We start from the raw sequence: 16,238 nt of genomic DNA, 5'->3' as shown, positions 1-16,238 counted from the left end.
TACATAGATAAAGTATTTTTCCACACCGTGGAATCAGATAATAACATTGATACCTCACTGGTGGTGTCAATTTTGGTAGTATTGTTAAGTATTGATTGACTTATTTCTGATATTTTTACACTAGTAATTATATCAACTTTGTCCTGGAAAGTCTTAGATCTCATCTAAATGTGAGTCCTGAAGTCTGATGATTCTGTTTATTGAGTTAGCGGATGATGGCCTACATCCGTCATAATTAAAGTCACCAGGTGAAACTCAACAGGGGAGACACGTTCTTAGCTTGAAAAAGCTAAGTCACAGACCTATAAAGAAAAAAACTGGTTATTTTAAATATGCTCAAAACCCTTATCAAACTGGGAACGAATTATTGATAACTACATTATTAATATTATAACATCACTTTGCATTTCTTAATGCTTTAAGCTGTTAACAAAGTAATGTTTGTAATATGTGTATTAAATTAGATTGGTTTATAGATTGTGGAGAAAGAAAACTCTGCAAAAGTTCTATTAATGACCAAGTTAGGGTTTTTTTTGTTTTTTGTTTTTTTTTTTTTGCCAACTTGACAAAAATTAGAGTTATCTGGGAAGAGAAACCTTGTTCGAGAAAATACCTGTATCTGATTGGCCTTTAGGCAAGTCTGTAGGATGTTTTCTTGATTAAAGGTTGATGTGGGAGAGCCCGGCTCACTGGACAGTAGCACCCATGCACAGGTGGGTCCGGATGGTGTAAGAAAGCCTACTGAGGGCTGGAGAAATGGATCAGTGGTTAAGAGCACTTGTTGCTCTTGTAGGGAACACAGGTCTAACGCTCAGTACCTCCTAACTATCCATGACTACAGTTCTAGGGGGTCTGATGCCCTCTTCTGACCTTCAGGCATTCATGAGGCACACAGACATACTACATGTATGGAAAGCATTCAAACATTCAGACACATAAAATTAATTAAATAAATCTTTAAAAAAAAAAAGTAAGAGAAGGAAAATAAACCAGGCTGAGCAAATCTAAGCAGCAGTCCCTTCTGGTCTCTGTTTCAGTGTTTGCTTCCAGGTTCCTTCCTTCCCCAAATGGCCTTTGATGGTGGTATTTTATTGCAGCAATAAAAAACAAACTAAGGCAATATGCAACCACTTATTTATTTAATTTTAGTGTTTAGTATACCCATATATTAATTTTAATAACCAAATGTAACAGCTCTTAAGAGTGGGAATGGGGTGGGGATGGACGGTCTTCTTCAGAGACGCTAGCTGTTTGCCTTCCTGTTTCAGGTAGACTATAGTAACAGCTACAAGACTGTGAAAACCGAGAGCTGTCTCCACTTGCTCAGCGAGGCTCATCTGCTGGTGAGAGCTGCCCTGATGGATGGCAGTCAGCTGGAGCCTGCAGAGAAAGCAGAGCTCCTGGAAGCTTTTAAAGAAAGCTGTGGACACCTTGGAGACTGCTACAGCAGGTGAGTGAGGCCTCTTGAGTGTTGTTACAGAGTTTGCATGCACTTACCAGGCTTTTTATCTCTGGGAGTTGCTTCATTTTCTCATTTGTCTCACAAGCATGCTATGTGTCAGGTACATGTGTAGGTATGTTGTAGGCTTAGAGATACAAAATGATTATGACCTACCCAGATCTTGAAAGTGTCACAGTTTGGTAGACGCGTAATAAACCCAGTACCTAACCTTTGTATTTGGAGGGTGATCGTATTTATTTACTTACTTACTTACTTTGTTTTGTTTTATTTTGTTTTGTTTTTAGGATTTGAGGGGCACATGCTTAGAGAAAAAGAACTGAGATGGTTTGGCACTTGTTTGTTGTCTGTTACCTTGAGGGAGGGCTGTAACTGGAACAGTCTGAGATATTAACATTAGTAGTCAGTGCTTTCATCATATCAGAAAGGCATATTAAGGTCAGTAGAGTTTTGTATTTCTGAGAGCCATTTTTTAAAATTTTTTATTGATTCTTTGTGAATTTGACATCATGCCCTCCAGTCCCACCCACCTCCCTGTTCCTTCACACACACACCCCAAACAAACAAACAAAACAAAAAGAGAAACCAACAAACACTAACACAAAACATCTCTTCATGGAAGCTGTAGTGTATCGCAGTGTGTCACACAGTTTACACTTTTCTCTATACATCTGTCCTTGCAAATGTTCATTACAACGAGTCATTGGCATGTACTACAGTATCAACACTGGATGCTCACTGGGACCCCTGTATCCTGATGTTGCCCTGTGCCAGAAGATCCTGAAGCTTTGGGTCTGCTGAACCAGCCCTGTCATGAGGTCCATTAGTTCATAGATGAGGTAGATGTTGGGGTGGCCCGACATCTGTATCTGCCCTGTGTCTGGGCCTGGTCGGTAGCTGGGTTGTTCAGCCTGCCAGAGCTCTCCTGCACCCCCACAACCAGAACCAGCACCGTCCTGGCTAGCTCACCCAATGCTGCAGCCTGCAAGGACCCAGGCCAGCTCTCCTGCCCTCATGCCCTCAGGGCCAGCCACACTGTGCTGCTCAGGTGGGGCCAGCTCTCCAATTCTGAGAGTCATGCTTATAAAAATTTTTGTAGACAATGTTTCATAGGCTTACTTCACCTGTGTAAGTGATTATCAGTGACTGAGATAGACTACAAATGCCATTTTTTTGAGTTATATTAAATATTAAAATGTATTTAATGGATGATTGCCTTTCTACCTTTAATAAGCTCAGAAAAAAAAACTAATTAGAGTGACTTTATAAAATCAAGCTGTGAGGCTTGTCTTTGAAAAGCATCATCTGTTTTATCACTTGACTGTGTTAAGTAACTGGCATAGAAATGTACATTTGAAGCCCTTTAAAATTTCTTCTCTTTAGGCTTAACACTGAGCAATCCCATCTCGCCTTGCCATACTATAAGATGTCTGGTTTGTCTCTGGCTCAAGTCTTGGCCCGTGTAGATTGGACAGAAGAGAGTGAATCACAGAAATATGAAAAAGGATTAGTATTTTACATTAATCATTCTCTATATGAAAACCTGGAAGAATTAAGTGAAGTGAGTATAATTTTCTATAAAGTTATAGCTTCTCTTTTTAACTTTTCATTTTAATATGTTTTTAGTTAGTAGTATTTAGAACTTAAGTTCCAAATTTTTCTTCTTTTTTTTTTTTTCCTGAAAAATTAGCAGGCCCTTTACTTCTTTAATGGTCTTAGAATTATAGCCTGGAAAAGAATTTAGGCATGACCTTCTCATGTTTCCTGAGTATTCAGCATGGAGGCTATTATGGCTGAAGGACCTGCCAGTCACAGTGACATATATTCTCAAGAGAAGGACAGAATCTGGTCCCTGCCTTCCTCTGTAGTATTTTTCCCCCCACAACTCCATTTGCCCTATTTTCAAGTGTCCAAACTTTATTTAAGGGCCAATGACCTCTTAAAATATGATTAAAGATTACTTTTAGTCCCTTTTGTATTTTAAGCACAGTTGGAGATTGAAATACCATATACTTAGAGGTTTCAAGGGAAGTAAATTTTTCACCTGAATTATATTATTGAGGATATTTTGAACTCAGTTTTTAAACTGTAGATTTTTAAGTATAATAATATTTTCTCCTATGTGATTAAAATTAGAAATGTTGTTCACAAATTGCTATATCTTTTTCACTTTTATTTTCTTATTGTACCTCCGCAGACAGATCATGTCAGCTCATTTTTAGCTTTTCAAATATTTTCATAATCTCTGTGTTTCTCAATAATAACATTATATTATTTATCTACTGCATTTTATACATAGGTTCTTTTTTTCCTTTGACTGTATTATTTCCTATTGGCTAACTGCTTATTTTTTATTCATACTCATCAAAGGAATTAGCAGCAAAAGTGGCTCAGATATTTCATGCGGCTGAGCCGAAGCAACTGCCTCATGTTCTCTCTAGTCCTTCTATGAAGAATATTGATCCTTTAACTGCCTTGCATTATTTAAGGAAGCTGGATACTTGTGGAGTTTCACCAGTCTTAGTGACCTTGACCAAGGCTGCAGTGGCCTTGAAAATGGGAGATCTTGACACGTACAGGAATGAGATGAAGAGTCATTCAGAGGTATAGTACAGTGCCTGCTGTTAACACAAGTCTGAAAAGGAACTGGAGTAGCCCTGAGGCATTAGACTTTCTTCTGGCTTTTTTGTGCCTCCTGGTTTCTTAGAGATGACAGACAGTAGTAGAAGGAACTTTAGATCTGTCAAATGAGAAAAAAAAAAGATGGATAAATATCAGCAGTGGCTACTGGAAGATCTTTCATCATTGATGTACCACAAATACTCAGAATATTCGGTTTGTACAGAAAAATATAAAAGCTGTGCCCAGAGCCAACAATTAGAGTAGGTATTCACTGAAGAAAGCATAACAGAGTGATGAGTTTCTTAAGTATATAAAGGAGGATATTAACTGTCAGCCACAGGAGTGTAATAAGTACAAAAAGTACTGTTCCTCAGGAAAATCACAGGTGACACTGAAGGAGGAAAGGTCATTTCCTTTAGAAAAGGGATTCTTTAGGAATAGAGCCCAAAGATGTTAATCACTCGAGGGTGGGGGGAAGGGGATCTTTTGTATACACATGTCCCAGGCCTGTTCTAAGTTGCTTGCATGTATTATTTCACTTACTTCTTGTTGAGTGCTGAGATCAGTGTGAGATAGCTAAAATAATGTGTTTGTGATTGCACAGTCGGTCAGCATTGAGCAGGCAGCGATGTTAGAGCCTAGGCCTTGTTATTATTGTTGCCTGCTTGGCCAAATGCTCACAGTATAACTGTGCTTTCTAAAACAGGAAAAGCACCATTATACCAGGAGATGGCTTGCTATGAGAACAAGTCAGAATCGGGGAATCTGCTTTGAAGAGTAAAATTCTGAAAGTCAGAGTTTTCTTTCTACAACTTTGAAAAGACTTAGGGTGTGTTTGTGTGTATGTATGTATGTATTCCTAATCTAAAACTCTTTACAAAAATGGAGCATCTCAGTTTAGTCATCCATTAATAATTTATATGAGAAAGATAATAATATTCTTCTTGGGAATAAGAGCTAGTTTTTCTGGCTAAAGCCCAGAAATACAGTGTTAATAACTGGCCCCTAAATCATGAAGACACTAGGGTGAAATGAATACTGTAGATGCAATCTGCATTTCATTCCAACATTTTTGTTTTTTTAAATCTGAAGATGAAGCTGGTGTATGGCTTCATTCTGGAACCCCGGCTGTTAATTCAGCAGTGGAAAGGACAGATGGTTGCTACTGAACTTGCAAGGAACTTGAAGGAAACTCAGCCTGGATTGCTGGTGGCTTCAGTCCTGGGCTTACAGAAGAATGGTAAAATTGGAATTGAAGAAGCTGATTCTTTCTTTAAGGTTCGTCCAGTTCACAATGTAATTTTTCTGAGTGATCTGATAGAAACCAAAGGAGAATTGGAAATAGAACTGAAGTTTCATTCATAATTGAAAAGCAGACGTCTGTATAATCATTTTATAATGTAAACATATAGATTAAAAGACTGTTTCTGCAGAAACTCCATGCGTGCCACCTAGACTCTGTTTCTCATTAACAGAAAATATGTAACTTTGCTCTTGCCTTGGCAGTCAGGCCAAAATTATGAAGTGCATGACCACATGATGGAGGGATGGATAGCGCTGCTGTCTGTCTGTCACTGCTCTGCATTTATGTGAATGGTGTCTTCTCTAGGTACTGTGTGGAAAGGATGAAGACACAGTTCCTCAGCTGTTGGTAGACTTCTGGGAAGCTCAGCTCGTAGCTTGTCTCCCAGATGTGGTACTTGAGGAGCTCTTTTTCAAGCTCATATCTCAGTACGTCTGGAGGTTATCTGAGAGGCAGTGTCCTGATACCACACCACTGAGAACAGCAGAGGATTTGGTAAGACAATGAAATACCGTAAATACATACAACGTGTGCTGCAATAATCTGTTTAGGCGTTTTTTTTTTTTGGTTTTTTTTGTTTGTTTGTTTGTTTTAAGCGAGAGGGAGCTAGTATAGTTAATGTGCAGACACAGATGCCCTACGTTTAGAGGTCATTCTCTGGTGTCATTCTTAGGGACTCTGCCCCTATTTTGTAACAGGGTCTGTTGTTGACACGTAGGATATGAGCTGTCCAGGGGCCTAGGTATCCTCTGTTTTGCCTCCTCAACATTGAGATTACGACTTGTACCAGCACACCTGACATTTTTCAGGTTCTAGGACTCCAAATCAGGTTTTCATTCTTGGGAAGTAAGCACATTACCCACTGAGGCCATTGTCCTAGCCCCTACCTTATTTTTAGTGTTTAGATTGTACCTATGGCTGAAGTTACCTACCTCTTATATACTGTCCCATTCTAAAGAATACCAACTGGGGCTGCTGAGATTGCTTATCCCGTAAATGCCCTTGCTGCCAAGTCTGGTGACCTAAGTTTCATCCCTCGGACCCACAGTAGAAGGAGAGAAATTGTCATGGTTACTGCCTTTACTCTTACCACTCAGAAGGCAGGGGCAGATGAGTCTCTGTGAGTTCCATGCCAGCCTGGTCTGTAAAGGGATTTTCAGGCACATGAGACTCTCACCCATATCAAATTCCACACCCACCAAATAAAGAGTATGGCCTTTATTACCACCCTGCAGTGTTACAGCGTGGGAGGAGCTTTTCCCAGAAGGGTTGCCTCAGAGCAGTTTTGAAAGAGGCAAGGGGCACTGCCCTTCTGTTTCCTGTCAGGGCCACACTTGGGCTTCAGATATGTTGTAGGCAGCTGTGACAGCCTTTGGTACCCACCCATCCTGCTCTGTTTTCTATAGAATCTTGTTGCTATGGCTGCTGTGGGTGACTAGAAAGGTCACTAGGGTCATTTCTTGGATAAAGGATGCTCCAGGCAATCATCATGAGCCTTAAAAGGATATTTTGTCACCCCCAAAATGCTATAAATAAAAATTCTTTCCACTGTTATCTTTTACTCTTTTTGAGTATAATTATCTTAGGAACAGTGCTATTCTTTTTTTTTTTTTTCTAGAAAGCACTTCTGTAGAATATTTTTAAATATTAGGAAATATTCATTGCAGATTATTTGATGTGGAAGCAGCGAGACTATAACCTTTTTCAGGGAAATAACATCTGCAAAGCTCCCATTTCTTAGGAGAGTTTCTAACTGAGTCTAAGATATGGCAGAGGATTAGTGAATGGATGAAGAAATTGTTTTGCTATTGTTATATTTGGCTTATGATGTATGTCTGTAATGTTTCAGATAAATGCCTGCAGTCATTATGGCTTAATATATTCGTGGGTTCATGTCTTAATGACGTCTGATTCCTTAGTTGATAAAAATTATACAGAAGACCTTTTGAAATTACAGGTAAATAAAAACACCTCTCTTTCTTTTAAAATATGTAGTATATTACAATATAGTACACAATTTAAATGTATGATATCACATGTATGGTTAATGTAGAATATAGCTTTTGAGGAGCAAAAATACATAGTTGATCACAGTTAGGAGCTTTGGAATCCTGGCTTCTGGATGGAGCTGCTGATGGATGAAGCATCTGAGCGGAGGGACTGGTCTTGTTGCAGGTAAAGAAGCTGTACAACTCTCTTCAGTTTTAGAATGTACTTGGAAACACCTGTGGGAAATAAAAGTGTCCAAATATATAGGGATCTTTTGTAAGCATGAGCTTTTTTTGACGCGGCTTAACACAATTTAGACTTCATACCCACCCAACCAATACCATCTGTCTTATGAGTAATATGTCAAAGTAGCCATTTTATCTGACCCCAGAAGAGAAGTTTTTAAAAGAATTGTGGGACACAATTATGGTATAAGAATTCTGACTCTAACTTTCTGCATGTGACATAGTAGGTCAGGCTGGGCTAAATGTATCTTTTTATTAAATATCATTTGTCGGCCCAAGGACTGAATATAATTTTCACCTCTCTTTGTTTTGTTTACTCACTGTAGCTAGCCACATATAGAAACCAATATTTCATATTGGGAATTCTGAGTTAAATGACACACTTGAAAATTTCAGGAGTACTGGCCACCTGTGCCCTGCACTGTGCCTGAGGCCTGGTCTGCCAGATGCTGATGCCCCTGTCTGAGCAGTGAACACCACGTTCAGTCACGTTCAGTCCACACCACTCTTATCTCCATGGCTTCTCATCCAGATGCTGAGGCCCTCAAGTCTTTTCTTATACCCAAGGGCCCTTAGGCATTTTTCTTCTGCTTGAGCCTTTTACATTTTGGATGTGTAATTCCTGATTTAAACTTTAGGAATTGGTCAAAATACAGATTTTATTGATCGTAGACACAGCTGTTGAGCTGGGGATGGGCTGGGGAAGGAAAACAGGAGGCTAGATAGTTTAGACTCAGGCTCCAGGCTGTGTGGCCTATATTCTTTTTAAAAAATCACCAGAATTTGGTATGGTTGTACATGCCTGTAATTCTAGAACTTTGGAGGCTGAGACAGAAGAATCATGAATTCAAGTCCAGCCTCAGTAGTTCATTAGTTAACTGCAATAATATATCACTAAAGAAGATTCTTTATCTCTTATCTCTAGTACGTATAGACACGGAAAGTCGTAAGGTGTTAGCTGCTTGTTTGTTCATTTGATAGCTACTGTTTGAGAATTATCGTAAGTGAGACAGAATCAGGCCTTGTCCTCTCAACATACAGATCGGTGATGTAATTAGAGTTGTAATATGCTATGAAAATTTTACTGATAGAACTTCAAAGCACATTTATAATCACGGTCAAAAGGTATAATTCGGTGATCATTTAAAATCCTTGTAGGTAACAAAAGATGAATTTTTGTTACTTAATCCTTTCAATTAACTTTTGTTTTGATTGGGAAGTTGAAGCCAATACATAAGTTAATATTGAAAAAGGTTTGTTGATTGCTGTAATTTTGTTGTGTGTGTTTGTGGGGGAATTCTTTGTCTCATTTAATGTACTTGTTATGATGGCTTCTTTATGATTTGTTTTCTTTATGAGGCCTGTTGGGTCTGTTTATCCTGTGGTCAGTCTAAAGTATGGGTTCTAGTATTCTCAGTGGGGCTGGCTTGGTGGACACATTCCTTTAACCTGTTTATATCATGAAGCTTTTTTTCTTTCTTCAGCTATGGCAGATAGCTTTCTTGGGTAAAGTGGTCTGTCTGGTTTGGCATCTGTGTCTTTTGGGGTGCATTGCACAGGACTCTTCTGGGGCTCAGTCTCCATCAGCAGTTGTTCTGCTGTGTTTCCCTTTCAACGTGACCTGTGCCTTTTTTCTTGCTGCTTTTAGTAGCCTCTTTGTTGTGTATATTTAGTGTTTTAACTTGATGTTCTGTGGGGAATTTCTTTTCTCTTTCTTGTTGGTGTCCTGTGTGTCTGTATGGTTGTGTTTTTCCTTAGTCTGAGAGTTTCTATAATTATGTTTTGAAAATCTGCTCTGTGCCGTCGACATGGGACTCTTCCCTCTCATCTATGCCTCTGCTCTGTAGTCTTCTCATACTGCCCTCAGTTTCTGCTTATTATTTTCACCCTTTTCTGAGAGTTTTTGCTCTTAAAGATGGAAAAATGTACTGATTAAACTTTCCTAAATGTCTCCCTGGGTTCTGCTTCTTTCAAAGTTATGCACAGATCATTTACTCTCAGTCAAGCATTAGCATTCCCAAAGGGGCTCTTTGGCTCCTATGTAGAGGTGTTGGAGGTTTAGAATTACCTAACGATGTTTGCAGGACTGTGGCTCTCTCCCCACCACTGTGGTTTGCTATGTTTGTCTACAGTTACTACAGGGGCATATTTGTATAACAATAAGTATAAAATCTATGTCATTGATAAGTTAGAGAGCAACTATCGATCAGTGAGAGAGAACACCGTGACTAGCAAATATTTGCCCATTTCCCAGATTGCCCTGCTACCTGCCCCTTGTACACCAGCTCTCCATATCCTTGCCTGTAAATGTAGAGAATTAGAGAAATCTGCTGAATCAGACCTTAGGCAGAGGGATCTTAGTAGCAAAAAGGAATAACTAGCACATACGTTAAGAGTGAAGAGAGTTGATTTCCAGTACTGGAAAAAAAAATGAAAATAAGAAACCGACCGTTGCAGCGTTTTACATTATTTGGTCCATTTTTAGTTCGGTGATACTTTTGTTGAGTATTTACTTATTTATTTGAGACAGTGTCTTTTTATGAAGCCAGGCTGACCTGGAATTCACTGTGTGGTCCACATTGCCTCCAAATCATCTGTTAGTGCTGAATTTGTAGGGTATGATGCCACCTGGCTAAGTGCTGTTTAGAGTTCCTTATTTTACAGATGTTTAAAATTCTTACTAAAACTTTATAGGTAGTCCACCTTGTGCTGTTTGGACCAGTTTCATTTCAGCTGTGATTGGGTGCCCATGCTTTTTCCTCTCCTGCTATCATATTTAATCAGGGGTCTGGGCCTCCTTCCATAAAACTAGGAGAGTCTCACTTTATTTCATGTTTGCTACTTTACTACCAGGAAATTATCCAGATAAATTATTTAGCTTGGGATAAGAAAATATACCAACCTTATTTGCCTGGCTACTCCTTGGTAGTTATTTGGAGTAAAATAATCATGCTGATTGACAGTGTATAGAGGATGTTCCAGGTCATCCTGTAACTCTGAGATGATGCTGTAGCAAAAAAGATACAGGAAAGGAAATTAAGCCATAATTATATCTCTTATAGAAAAAGGAAAGTGGAGATTATTTCGATGGTAAAACAAAAAGTGCTATAGAATGTGAAAGTTAAAAACTAGTAAAGTTAAAAAAAATAAAAAAAACAAAACAAACAAAACAAAACAAAAAAACTAGTACAGTTGCTTAAAAGGAAAATACTAGTAAATGTGTGACTGTTGAAGTAACACCTGTTGTTAGTACATGGGAGGCTTTTTTTCTTTTTTAACTTTGTATTGATTCTTTGTGAATTTCACATCATGCAACCCAATTCTACTCATCTCTCTGCTCCTTTGTATTTACCCTCTGCCTTTGCAACCTCCCCACAAAAGTAAATAAAAAACAAACAAACAGAAAAAGGAGGTGGGTGTGGGGGTACCTCATCATGGAAGCTGTAGTGTATGGCGTATCACACGCTATATCCTTTTGTCAACACATCTTTATTTGCAAATGTTCACTGCAATGAGTCATTGATCTGGTTCGAGGCCTCTGGCTTCTGCTACACTATCAATACTAGATCTTTACTGGGACTTCTCTCAGATATCCTATTGTTGGCCTGTGTTACGGAGATCCTGCAGCTTTGGATCTGCTGGACTGGTCTCTTCACCAGCTCTAGCAGTTCACAGATGGGGTAGATGTTGAGGTAGACCAACTTATAGTCCTTTATTTGGGCCTGGCTGGTAGCTGAGTTGGTCAGCCAGCTTACTTATATAGCCAAGGACCAGTTGCCCAGGGAACTGCTGCTGACTTCTCCATCAGTTCACAATCAAGACAGTACCTCATAGTCATGCCACTGATTAAACTAATAACAGGACTTTGTTCAACCCATCAAGCCCTGAGTTAATCTCCTTTTCAAGCTGCAGTATTCTTCCAAAGACCTTACTATAAAGGTTTTATACACTGTGTGAATTTACAACATTGGTCACACTCCGTATATAATTTTATCTCAAGATGTTTTGGATCAGTTTTGTCATAATTATTTTCTCCTTAACTGACCTTTGGAAATATAATTTATAAAATAAACCATAGTTTATTTATTTCATTCCTTCTTGTTGGACATGCAACCACCCATGATCTTTCAGTGTTATAAATACTTGTGCCAAGCTCTGTGGGGCATAAATCTTTGACCACATGTTGGTCATATTCTTAGGTTAGAGTCCCAGTTAAAGATGACTGCTGGCCGGGCAGTGGTGGTGCATACCTTTAATCCTGGCACTTGGGAGGCAGAGGCAGGCAGACTTCTGACTTCGAGGCCAGCCTGGTCTACAGAGTGAGTTCCAGGACAGCCAGGGCTACACAGAGAAACCCTGTCTCGAAAAACAAAAACAAACAAAAAAACAAAACCAAGAAAAAAGATGACTGCTTTGTATTAAACAACTTTTTTAAAAGAAGAATTGAGGGCTGGAGAGATGGCTCAGTGGTTAAGAGCACTGACTGCTCTTCCTGAGGTCCTGAGTTCAATTCCCAGCAACCACATGGTGGCTCACAACCATCTGTAAATGGGATCCAGTGTCCTCTTCAGGTGTCTGAAGACAACTACAGTGTACTCATATACATAAGATAAATAGTTAAAAAAAAAAAAAAGAAGAAGAAGAAGAAGAAGAAGAATTGAATGTAAGAGTATTTAGTACTTCAGTCCAAGTACTCCAGGGCCATATTCATGTTTTCTAAAATTGCATTCTCTTTTCTTTTTTGGCAAAGTGGGATTTTATTATTTTAAAAAAACATATGCTGTATGTTGAGTTTTCGTTTGGGGTCCTTCATTCCATATTTCACTTTTCTCTTCATAGTCTCTCATATGTAGCCCTTCGCTGGACATAGCTTCCATTTTTCCGTTTCTGGAGCCACTCTCAGAAGACACTGTGGCTGGCCTCAGTGCTCATGTTCTATGTCATACACGCTTACAAGAGTATGAACAGTGCATAGACACATTGCTCGAGAGATGTCCAGAGGCAGTCATTGCATATGCTAACCAGGAACTGAAGGATGAGCACTGGGTATGTATTTCAGATTGTGCTTCTAGCTTTGACCAGTGGCGATAAGATTTGGTAATTTTGTTGGGTTATCTGCAGAATGAGCACTGTTTATGTTAGTTTAGCTTTATGGGGCTGTGTGGCTAAAGAACATGTATGTTTAATGGTAGGTATCTTGAATACTTGTAGATGCTATTAAAATGCATGAGGATGATATATCTTATCTCTAAAGAGTTCTTTTCAGATAAGATCATTGATTACTTGAAGGTGTGGAGTCATAATGTGTGGTGGGGGGAATTCCTTCTCTATAGTTGGTCTATATGTAAGTTTCAGCTTTAGCATTTTACTTTTTTTTCCCCCTTCTTGACAACCAAGATAAAAAGAGGACATATCCACATTTTTCCTTGAAAATAAGTGTGTACTTGTATACCTCAAGTTACAGGCCTGCCTTTTGTTCTAAGTTTCATCAGGAGCCTAGCTGCTTATAAAATTCTTGTTATAATAGAGGTCATTCCTTAACCAAAGGATACAGTTTTTCTGTGTGCTCTCTCCTGCACAGCCTTCTTACTCTTATTAGAAGTCTGAGAATAAGATGCACCAAACTAAAATGTATTTATTTTTCTATAAGATAGATTCTTTGGTGGAAAAAGCTACTGCCTGAACTCTGTCATAGAGTCAAGTGTGGTGGAGAGAGATACCACCTTCACCTGTCATTGTTAAAAGGTAATGTTCCCTTTTTTGGATGACTGAATTTTACTTGTATTTTTAAATTGGACAAGTTCTTAATTTCTCTAGTGTTGTTGGATTGATGTCATGATGTCAGGTGAGGGTGCCAGAGTCATCTGGAGTGTTGCCCTCACACCTGATTCTCACTCAGCATCTCCAGCCACGGTGCTGATAGCCTTAGACATTAACATTTCCAGACTCCTAGCAGATTATTGTAATGGAAACATGTAATTCCAATATTTAATAAAAAATTATGGAAGTTTAGACCACTCTAGGTTTTTAATTTACTTCATGAAGAAAATCAAGATTAGTAAAAATAATTGTAAGTATTGAAGAACAGTGAGTTCTTTAAAGATTTAAATCTTGAACATTAAATTACAGTTTTCTGCAGCTTAGTCAATATTTCAGTTTTTATAATTTCGATACTACCATTTGTCAATCTTGATGTATGTTTTTCTTTTTCTGTCCTATCATGTGTTACTAGTTAACACATGGGTTGTGGCAAAGGGTAGGGTTACTTTGGGGCTCAGTCACTTGCTCTTCTAGTTCTCCTCCATTGTCACAGATCAGCAATGTTATTACCTCGTCAGAAGACTCTTCGTCCTTCCTTTTATAGTATGCATGCTGTATGTGTTTACAGGTCAGAGTTCTCTAGAGGAACAGACTGATAGAATATGTGTGTGTGTGTGGGGGGGTGCCTCTGTGTGTGTGTGTGTGTGTGTGTGTGTGTGTGTATGAATTTATTAGAATGGCTTACAGGCCGTGGTTTGGCTGTTCCAACAATATCAATCTCCTGACAGAATATCCAGGAATCCAGTAGTTGTTCAGCCCAGGAAGTTGACTGTGTCAGCTGGTCTTTAATAAACACCCAAATAGGTAAACTCTAATACCAGTGAAGGGATGAACTTGCCAGCAAGAATCAGGGAAGGAAGGCAAAAGCTTCTTCTTCATCCTTTGTACTGGCTGCCAGGAGAAGGTGTGGCCTAAATTTAGGGTGAGTCCTTTTGACCTCAAGAGATCTGGATTTAAGGTGGGTCTTTAACCTCAAATGATCCAGCTAACAACAAAAACAACAAAAGAAACTCTTCACAGGTGTGTCCCACTGCTTGGGTTTATAGCTAATTCCAGATGTAGTCAAGTTGATAACCAAGAAGAGTCATCACAGTGTGTATGTGGAGGTCAGAGGACAGCTTTTGGGGGCTACTTCTCTCCTTCTACCCTGTGGATCCTAGGGATCAAACTCAGGTCTACAGACTTGGCAACAGGCGCCTTAATCCACTGAGCCATCTCACGAGACAACTTCATATTTTATTTTTCTACTGTGGCGTTATTACTGGAACTTAGTGCGTTGCTTTGGAAAATTGTGTGTCGGGAAGAGTTCCTCCCCATCCCATTAACAATCTTAGCATTTTTGACTACTACCTGTATCCTTACCACCCAAGTTATGACAAATCTAGATGTTGCCAGCTGTCACCTGAGGACAGAAGTGTACTAGCTGAGAACCGGTGCACTAATGCAGAGCTATTGAAATGAGAGAATATGTGGCCATTTAAGGAAACATTTGTTGCTGGCTTTGAAATAATGACCTATTTTTAAATTTACTTTTATTTGCATGTTTTAAGTATGAGTATTTTGTCTGCATTTCTGTATGTGTATTATGTGTTCTGCCCTCAGATACCAGAGAAAGGGCATCAGATTCCCTGGAACTGGAGTTAACAGACAGTCATGTGGGTGCTGGGATCCAAACCCAGGTCCTCTACAAGTTGAGCCAATACTTTTAACTAGCCTACTACTTTGATTTTGTAAAAATCTAATATTGTAATATATTCTGAAAATAAGGTTTTTAAAATTATTTAAAGTCCCGACAGTGGAATTAACTAACATTTAGTGAATATATTTTAGACGTGCTGGGGGATTTTAGGTCTGCAGATTTACTTCTGACTATATCGTTCTTAGATGACTTGTTGATTTCAGTAGCTGGTGAGTAGAATAAAGAAAACCATTTAAATCTTTTTGTGGATAGGGATGCCGGTGCTGCACATGTATGTATGAGTTTGGGCACACATGTATATGTAGGTATCTGCAGTGCTCCAGTGTTAACATCGGTGTCTTCCGTAATTACTCTCCACCCTACAGATTGAGGCAGCATCTCCATCTGGCGCTTGCTGTTCTGACTAAAATGCTGGCTATCCAACCTGCTCTGGGAAACCTGTCTCCTGGTCAGACACTGGAGTTCCTTGGGGGGGAGGGGGCTGCCAAGCCCACCTGGATTTTTATGTGGGTTCTGTGGCTCTCAGTCACCATGCTTGTGTGGCAAGTTCACTTCCCACTGAACCACATCTCCAGCCCAGATTTTATATTTTATTTATTTGTTAGTTTGATTGTTTCTTTATTGTGTGTGTACATATGCATGCATGTGTCATGATGCACATGTGAAGGTCAGAAAGCAACTTTGGAGTTAGTCCTGCCCTTCCACCTTTTTGTGGTTCTGGGGACTGAACTCAGGTCATTTGTGTGGTGCACACTTTACCTGCTGAGACAGCTAATTGTACTCTCTGGCCCCTATTTTAATCTTGTCTTACTTCAGTTTCCCCAACGGAACCTGTCATACCTGTCAGTATATGCTTTTTGGTATGAGGCCTGGATTAAATAAATAAAAACATTACTCTTCATTCAGGAAGAACCAAATGAGAGGTTAGGAAGAGCTTTTAAATTACTCTACACACTTAAGGTCTTGACTTTATTCATATAGTTATAATTTATATTAGGGCCTTACTGGTAGGAGAAAAGAATTGAACAGTGGTGATATTTTTATTGACTCTGTAACTGCTTAGTACTTATCCTAAGTATAAGTTATTGTATCTAGGCTACT

The 16,238-nt window shown here is 39.1% G+C and overlaps 2 protein-coding genes across 6 annotated transcripts in view; one reads left to right on the top strand and one right to left on the bottom strand.

The window, feature by feature from the left end:
* Hps3 (HPS3 biogenesis of lysosomal organelles complex 2 subunit 1) overlaps positions 1 to 16,238 on the top strand; it is a 40,885-nt gene that overhangs the window by 22,032 nt on the left and 2,615 nt on the right. For 3 of the 4 annotated variants that reach the window (XM_034501504.2, XM_076932181.1, XM_076932182.1), the window contains exons 9-16: positions 1,269 to 1,450; positions 2,843 to 3,020; positions 3,830 to 4,063; positions 5,174 to 5,359; positions 5,691 to 5,879; positions 7,234 to 7,341; positions 12,458 to 12,664; positions 13,273 to 13,363. In XM_034501504.2, coding sequence (XP_034357395.2) covers positions 1,269 to 1,450; positions 2,843 to 3,020; positions 3,830 to 4,063; positions 5,174 to 5,359; positions 5,691 to 5,879; positions 7,234 to 7,341; positions 12,458 to 12,664; positions 13,273 to 13,363 — 1,375 coding nt within the window. Of the gene's footprint in view, positions 1 to 1,268; positions 1,451 to 2,842; positions 3,021 to 3,829; positions 4,064 to 5,173; positions 5,360 to 5,690; positions 5,880 to 7,233; positions 7,342 to 12,457; positions 12,665 to 13,268; positions 13,364 to 16,238 lie in introns of all 4 variants that reach the window. The other variant, XR_013109727.1, reaches the window with a different exon arrangement.
* The window catches only part of Cp (ceruloplasmin), a 47,690-nt gene continuing 38,812 nt past the window's right edge, over positions 7,361 to 16,238 (bottom strand). For both annotated transcript variants that reach the window (XM_034501501.2, XM_034501500.2), the window contains exons 19-20: positions 10,521 to 10,625; positions 7,361 to 7,609 (exon numbers count right to left, since the gene is read on the bottom strand). In XM_034501501.2, coding sequence (XP_034357392.1) covers positions 10,534 to 10,625 — 92 coding nt within the window. In that variant the 3' untranslated portion in view covers positions 7,361 to 7,609; positions 10,521 to 10,533. The remainder of the gene's footprint in view (positions 7,610 to 10,520; positions 10,626 to 16,238) is intronic.

Source organism: Arvicanthis niloticus, chromosome 4 (genome assembly GCF_011762505.2).
Source record: "Arvicanthis niloticus isolate mArvNil1 chromosome 4, mArvNil1.pat.X, whole genome shotgun sequence".
NCBI classification, from domain to species: domain Eukaryota; kingdom Metazoa; phylum Chordata; class Mammalia; order Rodentia; family Muridae; genus Arvicanthis; species Arvicanthis niloticus.
The sequence above is the reverse complement of the archived record's forward strand: the minus strand, read 5'-3'. Positions and strand labels throughout refer to the sequence as shown.